Here is a 14,538-nt window from a genome sequence, read left to right on the forward strand (position 1 = left end):
CAGTGCAGTCCTGCCTGTGTTCTGACGTGGATGTGGATCAAGAAGAATACGACGTTCTCATGTTTCTTTTCTGATTTAACATCAGTCCTTACTGGAACCGCAAGAAGGAGAACCAGCTCTTTAATAGGTATTCTTTGAAACCAGGCTTTAGAAATCTTGTGTCATTTGCTGGCCCGAGGGTCCTGAGACGCCATTCCTGACAGGGGAAGGAATGAGTGATGTTGGCCAGCGCTTAGTTGGAACAGAGCGCTGAAGAAATCTCACTTGGTCAAGAAATAATAAAAGAAGGAAGCGTGAGTTGACAGTGCCCCCCAGGCAGGGCATTTAGAGAGAACATTAGGTTCCTCCCATAGAAACAGCCTCTTCTGTGCGGAACTGCCCAGATGAGCGGTAAGAAGCCCGGGCGCTGAGTAGAACCAGACTCCTGGCTTTCACAGCCTCTGACCGAACAGCACCAGCCACTCGACTTGCACACGTTTGTCAATATAGTAATTTGCACTCTTGGAAGAAACCACAAAGGTGTAGCTCTCAAATTGAAGTTCACAAAGATTAAAACGAATGGAGAGATGGAACAGTCCTACCCATGGACTCACCATGGACTGTGATCCTTTTAAGTTCTAGAACCTTATTTTCCTGTAATTCTATCTTATGGGAGAGGAAGTTGCCTGAGGCTCTTTCTAAGGGTTAGGGAAAGGTTAAGGGTCTTCTATGTCCAAGAATTTAAGGACTTGTGTATGATAAGCCAGGCTTACAAGATTTTGTCCCAGGACGGTAGGGTTCTCTCAGAGAAATATCACTGCACTCTGATCTAGAAATGAGTTTTGAGGAATTGGGGAGTTGAGGGGTACTGAGTTTTGTTCTCACTTTGCCCTGATTCCAGGTTTTCATGGACAAATCACCTGAGGGACTTTTTCCTTATTTCTATCAGTGCCCCACGGTCTCCCTCAGCCAGAGAATAAATATATAAGAAATGCCATCAGCTGATGTCTTAATCATAGGTCATGCTTCTATATTTTCTCATGTGTCTCATGCAAGGGCTCTAAAAATACCTTCTAGACCACTTCCTCCACATACCTTGTGACCAGAATCCAAATTAAGGTTATTTGAAATTTATGATTTATAATACTACCCAGAAATGCTACAGAGAACCATGGCATGGCATCATCCTAAAAGTTGCTGCTTTCAATCTTTTTGCCTTTTGCTTCCCTGAGAGCATGGGCCAAGGACAGGAGGAAGCCCTAGATGTCTGTCTTCTATGCTCTAAAAATTCTACAAAAGCACCCCATCTAAGGCTGGAGGAATGGGGATGGAGAACGTTAAGAAAAGGCTAACTTGACCTTTGCTCAATAGACTCAGCCTTGTTGGCCAGGCCCTCTTGAAGGTTTTTTTCTGTCTTTCTTATCTTGTAGGTGTACAGCAAGGTCATAGTATAATTGCTGTGAGTGACAATAAGAAGAGACTCTAGGTAAAAGTAAATATGTGTCCAAGGGAGTTGAAGGGAAAATTAATTTAGGTTGTAGTTTAAACATCTTCTGAGATCATTGTTTTTGTTTTTTTAAGATTTTATTTATTTGACAGAGAGAGCCAGAGAGCACAAGCAGGGGGGTGGGGGGGGAGAGGGGGATGGCAGAGGGAGAGGGAGAAGCATGCTCCCCGCTGAGCAGGGAGCCCCATGTGGGGCTCCATCCAGGACCCTGGGATCATGACCTGAGCCGAAGGCAGACGCTCAACCAACTGAGCCACCCAGGCGCCCCAATTTTGATCACTTTTAAGGGCAAGGTGGTTTTGCTTTGTTTTTTTTTTAAAGATTTTATTTATTTATTTGAGAGAGAGAATGAGAAAGAGAGCACATGAGAGGGGGGAGGGTCTGAGGGAGAAGCAGACTCCCTGCCGAGCAGGGAGCCCGATGCGGGACTCGATCCTGGGACTCCAGGATCATGACCTGAGCTGAAGGCAGTCGCTTAACCAACTGAGCCACCCAGGCGCCCTTTTGTTTTTGTTTTTTACTGTTATTTTTCCATAATCTGTTAGAAACAAGTCACTAAGCCCAGCCCCCACTGAAGAGGAGGGAGACTAAACCTCGTAGAGGGAGAGTTAGCAAAGAACTTATGCTCCTGTGTTAAAATTACCACAGTAATCAGTAAATCTTGAGGTAGGTTTTTTGAGACTATGAAAGTTATCCTGTTCCACTAATTTCAGCATTCATCCATTGATCTTGACTATAGCAATTATTCCCGAGCAGGCTCCATGCTCTGTGCAGAGTTGGATGCCGGGCTCAATGTCACAACCCTGAGATCATGACCTGAGCCGAAATTCAAGTCAGATGCTCAAATGACTGAGCCACCCAGGCGCCCCATTACTGTGGTTTTCTAAAGATTTTCTATTTCCCTCAAGCCTTCTACATTAATTGAAATCCTTCTGAAAGGATTATTTATCCCTTCTTCCCCAATTTCAAAGGAGTCATTCATCCATTTCAGTCTTTCTGTGGGTTTTGCATAGATGTCGTTTATCAGGTTGAAGAAGTTCCCTTCCATTCTTTGCTGAATGTTTATCATGAAAGGGTGCTGGATTTTGCCAAATGCCTTTTCTGCATCTAATAAGATAGTCACGTGACTTTTGTCCTACACTGATGGATTTTCATATGTTGAACCAACCTCACGTTCCTTTGCTAAATCTCACTTTGTCATGGTGTATAATTCTTTTTACGTTACTGGTTTAGGCTTGGTAGCATTTTATTGCACATATGTATTCTTAAGGGACATTGGTCTATAGTTTTCTTTCCTGGTGGTATCTTTATCTGGTTTTGGTTTCCTATTGCCTGATAGAATGATTTGGGAAGTATTCTCTTCTACTTTTTGGAGAAGTGTGTAGTCTAGTTTTAACAGCAGTACAGTAGCTCAGTGAGTGGGTATATTTAACTAGTTCCTTATCTAGGGATCTTTGCATATAACGATGCTGCACTGACATCATCTATACAGACAAGTACATCTGTAGTTTTTAGGTCAAAGGGTATGTATATTTTATTTTATTTAATTTTTTTTAAAGAAAAAAAATTTTTTTTTTTTGTTTATTTATTTGACAGAGACAGAGATAGCGAGAGCAGGAACACAAGCAGGGGGAGTGGGAGAGGGAGAAGCAGGCTTCCCGAGGAGCAGGGAGCCCAATGCGGGGCTCGATCCCAGGACCCTGGGATCATGACCTGAGCCCAAGGCAGACGCTTAACGACTGAGCCACCCAGGTGCCCCAGGGTATCTATATTTTAAATTTTGATAGATATTGGTAATCTGGTCTCTAAAAAGTTATAGGCTACTGTTTTCATTTAAATAACCTTTACTTTTATCTAAGGAAGTATGGTATACATGTATGTGTGTATGTGTGTATGTATGTACGTGTATTTGTGTTGCATGTGTTTACAAATAATCAGGAAGTCTTTGGATCTGACCTGGACTTTGGTACTTCTTAGGTGGAGCAGGGCATGTCAAAACTCATTCTGTTTCTCTCCTTTCCTCCCTGAGATATATTTAGGGTTAGTGACAAGTCCTCTAAGTGCTTCCAGATTTTTGGACATCTGCTGAACCCTAGGATAAGTGGTGGGAGACCTGGTCTACAGTTGGTAAACAGGGGAAAAAGGCAAGTTAGAAGATTTGGATGGGAGAAAGGGAACAATGCAGCCTCTGTTGTCTCTACCCTTCTTGTAATAATACCCAACAAACTCCAGGTTGCAGAAAAACTGACTTAAATGGGGAAAAGCATCCGTCTCCATTAACATCCTTCAATGCACAGAGGCTAGTCTGCTGTGAAGGAACAGGATCCTGAGTAACTTGCAGCTAGCTGTGGGGATACATGGAGCAATGTGTACTTTCTGCCCTGAAAATGAAGTACAAACATGAGAAGAAATATGTGGTTGGAGAAATAAAGCCCAAAGAAGCCAGTGGTAGATTTGTGCTATTTTTATTACATAAAAGATCAGAAAATTCAAAAGTAAAACCTTGCCTATTTTCTTCTTTGAAGATCAGACCTATCTGGTTTATTTAATATTGACATTCACCACAGCTCCAGGAAATTAAACTGAACCTTTAGAAGGTATCGCATACGGACCTGGTTGGGGTTATAGACAATAAATTCATTGTAGTTAAGGGTATAGCCCTCTGGATTCAGAATTCCTGTATCACTTGCTGGTCCTAAGGGTACCGTACTCCCATTCCTGCCAAATGGAAAAAAGTGTGTCAACATCTGCCTCTGGGTCAGAAGTCGGAATATAGAAAGCAGAGTCTTATCTGGCCAAAAGAAGCCTTCTGGCCTTAGAGTCTCTGAGTACTCACAGGGTGATGAAGGAGGCAGGTCTGGGAGCCATCCTGCCCAGTCCCTTGGTGCTGTGTTTGCCCTGAAGTAATCCTTCTGCCTCAGGATTGGCCTCTAGTAGCTCATTACACTGACCCAGAGCGACCTGCAAAAGCAAAAGATCTTTAAACACCCACATCCTACTGAGAACCGGATGGCTCTAAGGCCAAACAAAAAAATCCCATCGGTACTTTCTTCCCCTCGTCCTGCAGAGGAATGGAATGGAAATTGCCCTTGGCTCCCCTCTCAAGTTCTCCCAGGTGAACCTCTTGGTTCTGGAGTCAAACTTTTCTCTCTGGAAAAACAGGAACTAATAATAAGCTAGAGATCATAAATATGGTCATCTCACCTCTGATAAAAGCAGCAGTCCGGTATCCTTTACTCGAGAAGCAAAGCAGTAATTGGCACTCTTAGAAGACATGTCGGCAAAGTAGATTCCTTTCCCAAACTGAAATATGTAAACAAACTTAATCCACTGTGTTAGAACGGAGGCCTGTATCACTGACCCTGTGTTTCCATGATCTTAAACACATTATAGACCCTTCTCCATTTCCCCCTGCAAATCTTTTCCAGAAAGCAGGTGTATTGGTGAGTTTCTGCTTTCTGAGCCGGCAGAAGGGATATCTTTAGGAATTTAAAGAAAGAGGGACATAGTAAGAAATGTCAGGGTGTGAAAAAAGAAAAAAATATGTCAGGGTTATCAGTGAGCTGGTTTAATTCTTGGGAAGGGTACTGCTGAATCCTAATCTAAAAAAAATGGGGGGGGGGAGGAAGGACTGAGAAAATTATGGTATCCTTTATCCTTGTGCCTCCTTCCAGGATTCAATTTCTACTCACCATGTAACCTGTGATGGGAGCCTCAGGTGGGGCAATTTGAAGCCCGTGGCTCAGGATTCCCACCCAGTTACTAAGCCTGGAACCATGCCACAGCAGCATCCTAGGGAAAAGCCACTATTATTGTACTCTCTTGCTCTCCAGCAGAGATAGGCCATAAGCATAAAAAAGCCATTTTCTGGAAGTCCCATAACTGCACTTCAGGCAAGGGAATGTCTTCCCAAACCCAAAGCTAAACTGAACCTGTTATGAAGGTCCTCTCTGAAGGCTTCTTTTTCACCCTCTTTCTCCACTTCAAAAACATCCAGTAAGGTCATGGTATAGTCTCTGTGTGTGGGAGCATGAGTAGACTGCAGGTACTGGGAAATCACCTGTGAAAAGAAAGAAGTGGCTGGTGTGGACTCTGTAAGAGACCAGACTGAGCTGAAGAACCTCAGGGCTTCTGGTAAAAACTGGCAGACTTTCTGCTCCCTAATGGTCTCACAAGACAGTGAGAAAGAGCTCTACCTTCTCCAATTCCTGGTAAATTGAAATTCAGCTCTATATAAAAGTTTGCTCTTGGGCAACCCTCTCGGGTCCCTTCTTTCTTCAGGAGCTTTGTACTATCACTCAATAAATCTTGCTTGCTGCTCACAAAAAAAAAAGAAGTTTGTTTTTAACCAGAAGTAGTCACAGAACAGTGGGGTTAGGAGGATGGGTCTTAAAGGTGGAAAATAAATGATCATTTTTCTTACTTTGAACTCGTAACTTTCATGGTCAAGAGGGCACAAGGCACAATGTAGTTTTCTATAGTGTTGGTCCAATGGGTGTTCTGGGCTTTGCAGCTCTGTCTTCACCAGCTTAATGGCAATTTCAATGTCTTTCAAAGCCTGGCAAGATGAGATACAGGATCAACGTGTAGGGACTTGGAACCAGAGAGTAATACTTCCCAATCCACACATATCTCACCTCTAGTAGTTGTACTTTGTCTGATAGTTCTTTCTCTGTCCGGATTAATGGAGGGGTACGGAGTCTAAGGACAGAGATATAATCCATAATCAGTTCTCTTGACAGGTGGCCAAAGGCACATGACTAAAAGTAACAGACTAAAGATAAAACAAACACACTGTATAGATTTTGACATCTGGGACTAGAAATGAAATTCTTTTTTATGGGTTCCCTTAATATATCTACATCTATATACACAACTTTATAATTTGAAAATGATCACTGCAAGTTCAGTTACTATTCCTCACCATATGGTTGACCCCCTTCACCCATTTCACCCACCCCCAACCCCTTTCCCCTGTCTGTTCTCTGTATCTATGATTTTTTTTTTTTAAGATTTTATTTATTTGACAGAGAGAGACACAGTGAGAGGGAACACAAGCAGGGGAAGTGGGAAAGGGAGAAGCAGGCTCCCTGTGGAGCATGGAGCCTGATGTGGGGCTCTATCCCAGGACCCTGGGATCATGACCTGAGCCGAAGGCAGACACTTGATGACTAAGCCACCCAGGTGACCCTATGAATTTTTGTTTTGTTTTTTTTAGAATCCACATGAGTGAAGTCATATGGTATTTGTTTTTCTCTGTTGGCTTATTTTGCTTAGCATGATACCATCAAGATCCATCCAACCACGCTGTTGCAAATGGCAAGATTTCATTCTTTTTTATGGCTGAGTAGTATTCCATTGTATATATATATATACACCACTTCTTCTCTATCCATTCATCTGTAATGAACACTTAGGTTGTTTCCATATCTTGGCTACTGTAAATAATGCTGCAATGAACAAAGGGATGCATATCTTTTTGAATTTGTGTTTTCATAATTTTCAGATAAATATCCAGAAGTGGAATGGCTAGGTCATATGGTAGTTCTAGTCTTAATTCTTTGAGAAATCTCCATACTGTTTCCTATAGTGGCTGTGCTAATTTACAATTCTACCAGTAGTATACAAGAGTTCCCTTTCCTCCACATCCTCTCCAACCCTTGTTATTTCTTGTTTTTGATAATAGCCACATCTTGTTTTTTAAATAAGATATATTTTTTATATCTTTTATATCTTTTTTATATCAAGGAGCAGCTTGGATATAGTACTGCATAGAAACAGAAGTAGACCTGCTGACCACTCAGGGTTATTTTTAGGTCACAGAGCTCTATAAAGCAACAAAAGGAATAAAAACAGAATAAGCATCAGAATATAGAATCAACAAAGATAAAATGTATTTTATATGCCTACTGTCATTTGAATAGGAAATAGGGAGTTTTATGCCTCAAGCCATTTTACTTGTTGGTTGGATATCTAGACCTATTTTCTCTTGGTAACTTCTTCTCGGTCAGAAAATATGGTTATAATCAGGCCAGGAGAGTGCATCCCAAACTTGTAAGTTGACTACATAGGCTATCTATAAATCATTTTGACTCTGTGTCTATCCAAGATGATCATTTCATTATAAATGAGAGTAAGAAGACTATAGTTAGGTAGAAGACCAAAGAGAAGTAACAGCACAGGCCTTACCCAAAGTCATGTGGGATCCTGGTGTAGAATTCATTGCAAGCTTCCATGAGAGCTCGTCCATGCTGGCCAGCCCGAATACAGTCCTCAATCTTCTTAAGAGATTGGTAGCCTGCCTTGATTTGTGCCACTGTCAGCTTCCCTGCAGGCCCAGCCAGAGATCGTCAGACCCCACAACTAGGGTCCTATCCTGAAAACTGTACTCATGTGCCTACCCGACAAAGACTCTCACCTTTCAACTCTCAAAACAGCTTCTCCTCCCCCACACTACCTCTCACCCCAGATCTCCTTTTTTTCATTCACAATATTAGCAAGCTTTAAATCATGAAGGTGATGAAATGTCCTATTAAAGGAACTAGGAAATACAAAGAGAGAATGTGGGATAGAATCTGAAGTCCTACCGAGTGGGGCTTTCTTGGTGTCATATTTCATTTCTACCATCATCTCTTCCATGGCCTGGACATTACAGATCAACTCTATCAGCTCCTGCACACGAAGATCTAGCTGTGATTCTGGTTTCAAAGGGGAGTTAAGAGATTCCTTTTTTGATTCCTCTTCAATCTACAGCCAAAAAAAAAAAAAAAGAAGAATTACAAAATCTGGAAGGATCTATTTTAAGGTCCCTGCAAGGGCTGGCTCTACAATATCCCTGGTAGGTGAACACCAATCAGCTCCTGCTTGAACGCAGGCTCATTCCATTATTAACCTAGTTAGAGTACTTGATGTGATTCCACCTTCTAGTCCTCCATGTGCCTCCCATAGTTAAACTCCTGGAACAAGTCTAAAAGGCTCTCCTAATGTGTTGTTAAGTATGTAAAGACAGCTATTATGTCTCAGATCTTCTCATCTTAAAAAGACTAAGATTTTTACATTTCTCAGATACTGCAGGTGACAGCTTTCATCATCCTGGCTGCAACTCAGTTTGTTGAAATTAACTTTTTTTTCATGTGGTATATAACCAGAAATGAAGACAACTTTAAGTGCCGTTTCATCAGTGTGACTATATGTTACTCCTCTCTTGATCCATAAACTTCTGGAAATAGGACCAAAGATTTTAAAAGAACTGTATTAAATAATAGAGACTAGGTGCACCTGAGTGGCTCAGTTGTTAAGCGTCTGCCTTTGGCTCAGGTCGTGATCCCAGGGTTCTGGGATCGAGCCCTGCATTGGGCTCCCTGCTGGGTGGGAAGCCTGCCTCTCCCTCTCCCCCTGCTTGTGTTCCCTCTCTCGCTGTGTTTCTGTCAAATAAATAAATAAAATCTTTAAAATTAAAAATAAATAAATAATAGAGACTAGAAAGCATATTCTCTCTTTAATCTACAGTCCCTTCAAGATTACAAAGATCTGTGAAAGTTGCCCCTGAGGGAATTGTTACCTTTACTTAGGTGGGAAATAGCAAGACGCAAGATACCCTGATCTGTTCTAGTCTGGGACCTGATCTAAGCCATTCTGCTAGACTTCACCTTGGTTCAGAGGAAGCAGTTTTCTCCCCAAATGTATAGCCAGAGTTTACCCGAGTATTGGTGGTATAGTCCACTTCTAGCATATCATATTTTCCAGGCACCTTCTCAAACTTCTCACGATCCTTCCAATTGTTTTTTGTTTTGTCAAGGAATCTGTGGGATCCACAATGGTGAGAAAATCTTACAAATAAGGGTCTACTACTAGGAATGGGCTTATAATTGTTTCTTTCTTTCTTTCTTTTTTTTTTTTATTTTGCGAGAGAGAGAATGAGAGAGAGCATGAGAGGGAGGAGGGTCAGAGGGAGAAGCAGACTCCCTGCTGAGCAGGGAGCCCGATGTGGGACTCGATCCTGGGACTCCAGGATCATGACCTGAGCCGAAGGCAGTCGCTTAACCAACTGAGCCACCCAGGCGCCCCTTATAATTGTTTCTTTAGAACACCTCCAAACTATTTTTTTTCCCCAACTATTTCTTAGAACTCTTATATCTGACTTCCCAAAAATCTGGATTCTAAATTAGGACCCTGAATGAAAAAAAAAAAAAAAAGCTCTGGAGTCAATGGGAACAAAAAATGGGAAAAAAGGACTCTTGAGCTTCCCAAAGGCCCCCAAATACCCACAAAAACCTTTGAGATTTTAGACAAAAGACCCCTTTCTAATCCCTTTCTCTGAAAGATTCCCAGAGGCCAGAAAGCTCTGCCTCCGTATCATAGTGAAAGAAGTTTTAAAACTCTAACTGAATATTCTCATCCCATCCACTTTTCCCAAATTTCCTTAATTGTTGGTCATGTGCTAAGTGTATTAGATTCTTCTGTTTTTAGTCAATTTCAAGGTTCCAGGTGATGTAATCACTAACTAAGGATGCAGTTTGGTGTCCCAGTCATAGAATGTCACAGTGGAAATACATTAACATTGAGGCCAAACCACACTTATTATAAAATTCTTAAAGAAGATACATCCAAGAAGAATGGTATTTTTTTGGTACTCATTTCTTAGCACTCACTTCTTCTGAAAGATTTCCTTGGCTTTGTTGAAGTCCCCTGAACAAGCCACCAAGCTGTGCTGCCCCGTTTTCCCAACTGCAAAGCAAATGCCACATATAAGATGGTTTCCTGCCTCCCAATCCAAGAAGAGTTTTCTCAAGTAATAAGCCAGCTCTCTAAGGTCTCCCTGCTTAGTATCTGACAAATGGGCAGGAAGGGGAGAGGGAAATTACGGTAAATGGGCCCAGGAAACTGATCCTGTTGATATTAGTTACCTCTAACTGCCACAGTCTCTGAGGAGCATTAGCAGACCAAATGCAGGACACTTCCCAGCCTCAACAGGCTGCTGTTAGTTTTTCCAGTGGGAACTTCCTAATGAAGATGCTTGCTATTTCCCATTTGCAAGCCCCTCCCAGGTTATAAAGCCTCCATTCCACCAATTTAAACCCAGAGGATCTTCTGGTTACTCACTAACCTGTTTCTGGCTTTCTGAATGACAAATCAGAAAATCCATAACAAGAGTCATTACCTCGGCCCCATCTCATCCAAACGCTGAAGTGCCTCTGGGCATCATCTTCTAACAGCTGAATCAAATAGTACTTGTTGTTGTTGAACTGAAGATTGGTCTATGGTAAGAGAAATATGAACATAAGAGAGAGGTTTACAAATGGGAGCCACATAAACTGATGTCTTCCTTGGTCACAGGTACCAGTAACTGCTGTAGGGAGAAGACTATACTATAAGGCTAGTATCAGGGACTTCAGAATTAAAGATAGGGGCGCTGGGGCACTCTCATCAGTAAGTATCAAGGAAAAAATTCCCATACATAGAACAGCTCTTCCCCTTACCTGATTTAGCAAGACATCATAGACATCATTCCCTTCACAGTACACATGGGCCTAGAGAGAGAAGGAAAACACTGACATTAGTATAGTCTCAGTCCTCATGAGATCCTTAGTGATGCTCTAAATTTTATTCTGTCTCAAGGCGTCATTCTCCAGCACTACCAATATCTACCTTCCAGGGAAAGAACTGCAAAGGGATGTTCTTCTACACATAATGTGTTATTCCTATAATGAAAACATGTTGCTTTTTTTTGTAATTACAGAGAAACAAATGATTCTAATAGTTAAATTCCTTTAAGCTGCTCCAAAGGAAGCCTTTCTTCCGTATTCTTCAAATCCTTTTCCCATTCATCAGTAATTCATGCCATACCAGAGCACAGTTTCTCATTAGAACAAAGATGGGTCTTCCTTGATAATGGCATAATTTGCTAACTGAGAAAGAGAATGAGGTGTGGAAAGCTGATGACAACCCCAGAAGTTAAAAAACACCCTGATTATTAATGCCAAACTCCACCACTCCCATATGTTAGCCTTGGAGAAAATTAATCACTAGTAGTACTTTGGAGAGGACTCCTAAAATGAATACTAGCAGTGTTCTGGACAGGAATCCCAGTAGCAAAAGAAAAACTGCTCTCTGAGAAATCGATAGGCAAAGGAGTCTCTCACCTTCCCCACCTTGGCTGTGCACTCGGGGTCCACGGGAGCTTTGCCCTTTAACAGCAAGGTCTTCACAGACTCTGAGGGAAGACAGATACGTACTACAACTACTTGTATGGGAATCAAAAATAGCTATAACAATAAAGTTATAATAAAGTTCATAATGAACTTTGCCCTTCCCAAGCAATCCTGATCTGTCCAGGTCTCAATCTGTCTAAACTACAAGAAACTGAAGATTCTGAGAAAGGAGATTCGTACTGTGGTATGCCCGAAGGATAGAAAATTAATTATATCTTCAAGAAAGGAAGAAGTAAGAGTTGAAAGAACAAGCATCCCTTGCCCTCACCCCTCCCATAGACAATCCTGCTAGGCCATGTCCTTCCTGGCCTACCACTTGAAGCTGACCTTGCTTGTCTTCTGTCCTGTCATTATTGGCCTCTCCTCCAGCCACAGGCTCCTTTTTCACCCCCTGCCTCTGGCATCTTCGAGTTTTCTTTGCAGGAGGAGGGTCTTCTATAGCCGTGCTGCCATTATGAACTCTTCCAGCTTCATTTAATGCTACAGAAGCCATGGGCATGAAGAATGGGCAAAGAATCAAAAGAAAGAATGAGTACCCACTGAACACAATCCTACTTTGAGAAAACATCATCTTTTTAAAGAAATGGTTCAAGATGGTTTTGTAAATTTACAAAGAAATAACTGCCATGCCACTGTTCTTGACAATAGTCTGAGAAATCACTTCCTAAATTGTGATTCTAGCCAAATTAAAATAAAATAAAATAAAATAAAATAAAATAAAATAAAATAAAATAAAATAAAATGGAGCCCCAGGGCTCTTGTGAGCTCATAGCCTGAGGCATGAGTGTCATAGACTGCTTATCTCTGTTTACCTGTGCCCCCAAACTTTCCCAATACCTATCTTTAAACTACCTAAGGTGGTATGAGATAATGGTTAATAGAGTGCTCTGGAATCTGTCTCTAGTTTAGAGCCTAGCCCTGTCTCCAACAGCTGTGGAACTTTGTAGAAGTTATTTCATCTCTTTGCACCTCAATTGCCCCGACTGTAAAATCCAGAGGATGACAAAATACTACCTAATTTGTAGGATGGACCTACACATTTGTAGGATGGATGCATTTAAGAACATAACACACAGGGTATAATACTCATCAGTTCTAAGACCTGAATTTTACTATCTTTGAAACTGGGATGCACTTAACAATGGATGACATATAAACAATGAATCACGTCTTAATTGGAAGCATTTTCTCCTTTCCTAGTTATACATAAAATAATGATGCATCTTAAAATTTTTTTAATTGGATGGCATTAAGTATTTAAAATAATGCTGGCACTCTGTTAGTTACTACAGGTCCACAAGCCCTTATACACAATTCCGTAATCCAAAAAGCTCTGAAAACGGAAACTTAAAAAGTTTAGCACCTAAACTAGCTTGATAGCCAAGGGCGGGTCAGGGGGCGGCGGAAGGGAAAGGGCTAGAGCAGAGGGCCCCGTTCCCCGTCAGACTCGTCGCCCCGCAGCGTTCGCCCCCTACAGTGTGCACCGAACCTCGGGCCCCGCCGCTGCGCGTCCCCCGCCGTCGGGCAGCCATGGAGCCTGAACGTTCCCGTCAGCAAGCCTCTTCCAGGAATTGCCCGCTTAGAGTCACAGGGCGGGAACACAGCGCGCGTGCGTGCGTCCTGAGAAGACACGGACAAGGGACAGGGGAGGTACTCCCCGCTATATTTGCATGTTGCTATGTATTGTGGGAAGTCACCATAACTGATAAATGCATTTAGGTGAGGGAGCCTTATAAATGCTCTCTGGGGCCACTCTTTTCCATAGGGCGGAGGGAAGCTCATCGGTGGGGCCACGAGCTGAGTGCTTTGTGTCACTCTACCCCATGTCCCCTGGGAAGGTCTGAGACTAACTAGGGCCATAGGGCGGCTCTAACAGGGTCCTCCCTGAGTGTCGGGGAGGTGAGTTCCCAGAGAACGGGGCTCCGCGCGAGGGCAGACTGGGCAGGAGATGCCATGGACCCCGCCCCTCGGGGCGGGGCCTGGCGGATGCCTCCTTAGCCGGAGCTTGGAACAGACTCACGGCCGGCAAAGTGAGTTCAATGGCTGAGGTGAGGTACCCCCCCCAGGGGCCTCATAACCCAATTCAGACTACTCTCCCCCGCCCTCTTTTGAAGAAAGCTGTGGACCAGAAGGAGTTTACGAATTCTAAGAATGCTAGTGAAGAAAGCGTGGGAAAGTTTGCGAGGGAAAAAGGCCGCAGGAAACTGCAGAGCCAAGGGGAGAATGCAAGCAAGGGGAAGGGAAGCTCTTGGAGAATGCTAATGATCTTGGGAGACTTTGAAGACAGAGAAACCCAGTCGCCCAGTTTTTGGAAAGGTAATTGGTGATGACATTAGGTCAGGAATGGGGTGGTGGCAGCGCACTTAACAAGCAGGCCTCTGACTCAACCACCCAGACCCCCTGAATCTGAGGTTCTGCATTTGGACCTTGAGGTAAGGAAGGGGTTTCTTAAGACACTGAGAGTAAGAGAAAAATACTGATAAATTTGATTTCTTAAAATTAAAGAGTTTTGTCTATCAAAACACATAAAATTTAGAAAGAAAACAAAATTCTTATTTGTATGTGGTTTGGTTGTGAATATAAAAAAATCCAGAAGAAACCACAAGATAAAATTTTTAACTCATTAGGGAAGTTTAACAAGGCTGATAGAAAATAACATATAAGAATAAATTGCTCTTTATAACAGAACTTCAAACAAATAGAAATAGAATTTTTAAGAAATGATAGCATTTAATATAACATCAGAGTCTATCAAATACTTGGAAATAAAGTTGACAAAATATAGGTGCTCAGCAAATGTTTGCTGGATTGGATTGGATTGGTTATTTCCTTGGTAGGTCA

General features: G+C 42.3%; 1 protein-coding gene across 1 annotated transcript; it reads right to left on the reverse strand.

Annotated features, from left to right (window-relative positions):
* Window positions 1-3,935: 3,935 nt before the first annotated feature.
* PARP2 (poly(ADP-ribose) polymerase 2) lies at window positions 3,936-13,310 on the reverse strand. Its single transcript, XM_034993945.1, has 16 exons — window positions 13,187-13,310; window positions 12,025-12,177; window positions 11,629-11,699; window positions 10,966-11,016; window positions 10,647-10,743; window positions 10,138-10,213; window positions 9,186-9,288; window positions 8,074-8,233; window positions 7,676-7,814; window positions 6,124-6,187; window positions 5,910-6,044; window positions 5,419-5,546; window positions 5,179-5,278; window positions 4,691-4,789; window positions 4,323-4,447; window positions 3,936-4,204 (listed from the first exon to the last, which is right to left on the reverse strand). Exons 1-16 carry the CDS (start codon window positions 13,227-13,229, stop codon window positions 4,045-4,047), a joined length of 1,704 nt encoding a protein of 567 aa, XP_034849836.1. The 5' UTR covers window positions 13,230-13,310; the 3' UTR covers window positions 3,936-4,044.
* Window positions 13,311-14,538: the final 1,228 nt, after the last annotated feature.

The sequence above is a fragment of the Mirounga leonina genome, unplaced genomic scaffold (assembly GCF_011800145.1).
Source record: "Mirounga leonina isolate KUSES-001 unplaced genomic scaffold, KU_Mleo_1.0 Mir_91, whole genome shotgun sequence".
In the NCBI taxonomy this organism is placed as follows: domain Eukaryota; kingdom Metazoa; phylum Chordata; class Mammalia; order Carnivora; family Phocidae; genus Mirounga; species Mirounga leonina.

Excerpts from the sequence above, each read along its gene's own strand:
- PARP2 (XM_034993945.1), bottom strand. The coding sequence starts at position 13,229 with ATGGCTGCCCGACGGCGGGGGACGCGCAGCGGCGGGGCCCGAG. Across the intron at positions 12,178-13,186 it reads GCGCAGCGGCGGGGCCCGAG|CATTAAATGAAGCTGGAAGA; the intron begins GTTCGGTGCACA and ends TGGCTTCTGTAG. Across the intron at positions 5,279-5,418 it reads AGAGAGGACCTTCATAACAG|GATGCTGCTGTGGCATGGTT; the intron begins GTTCAGTTTAGC and ends GCTTTTCCCTAG.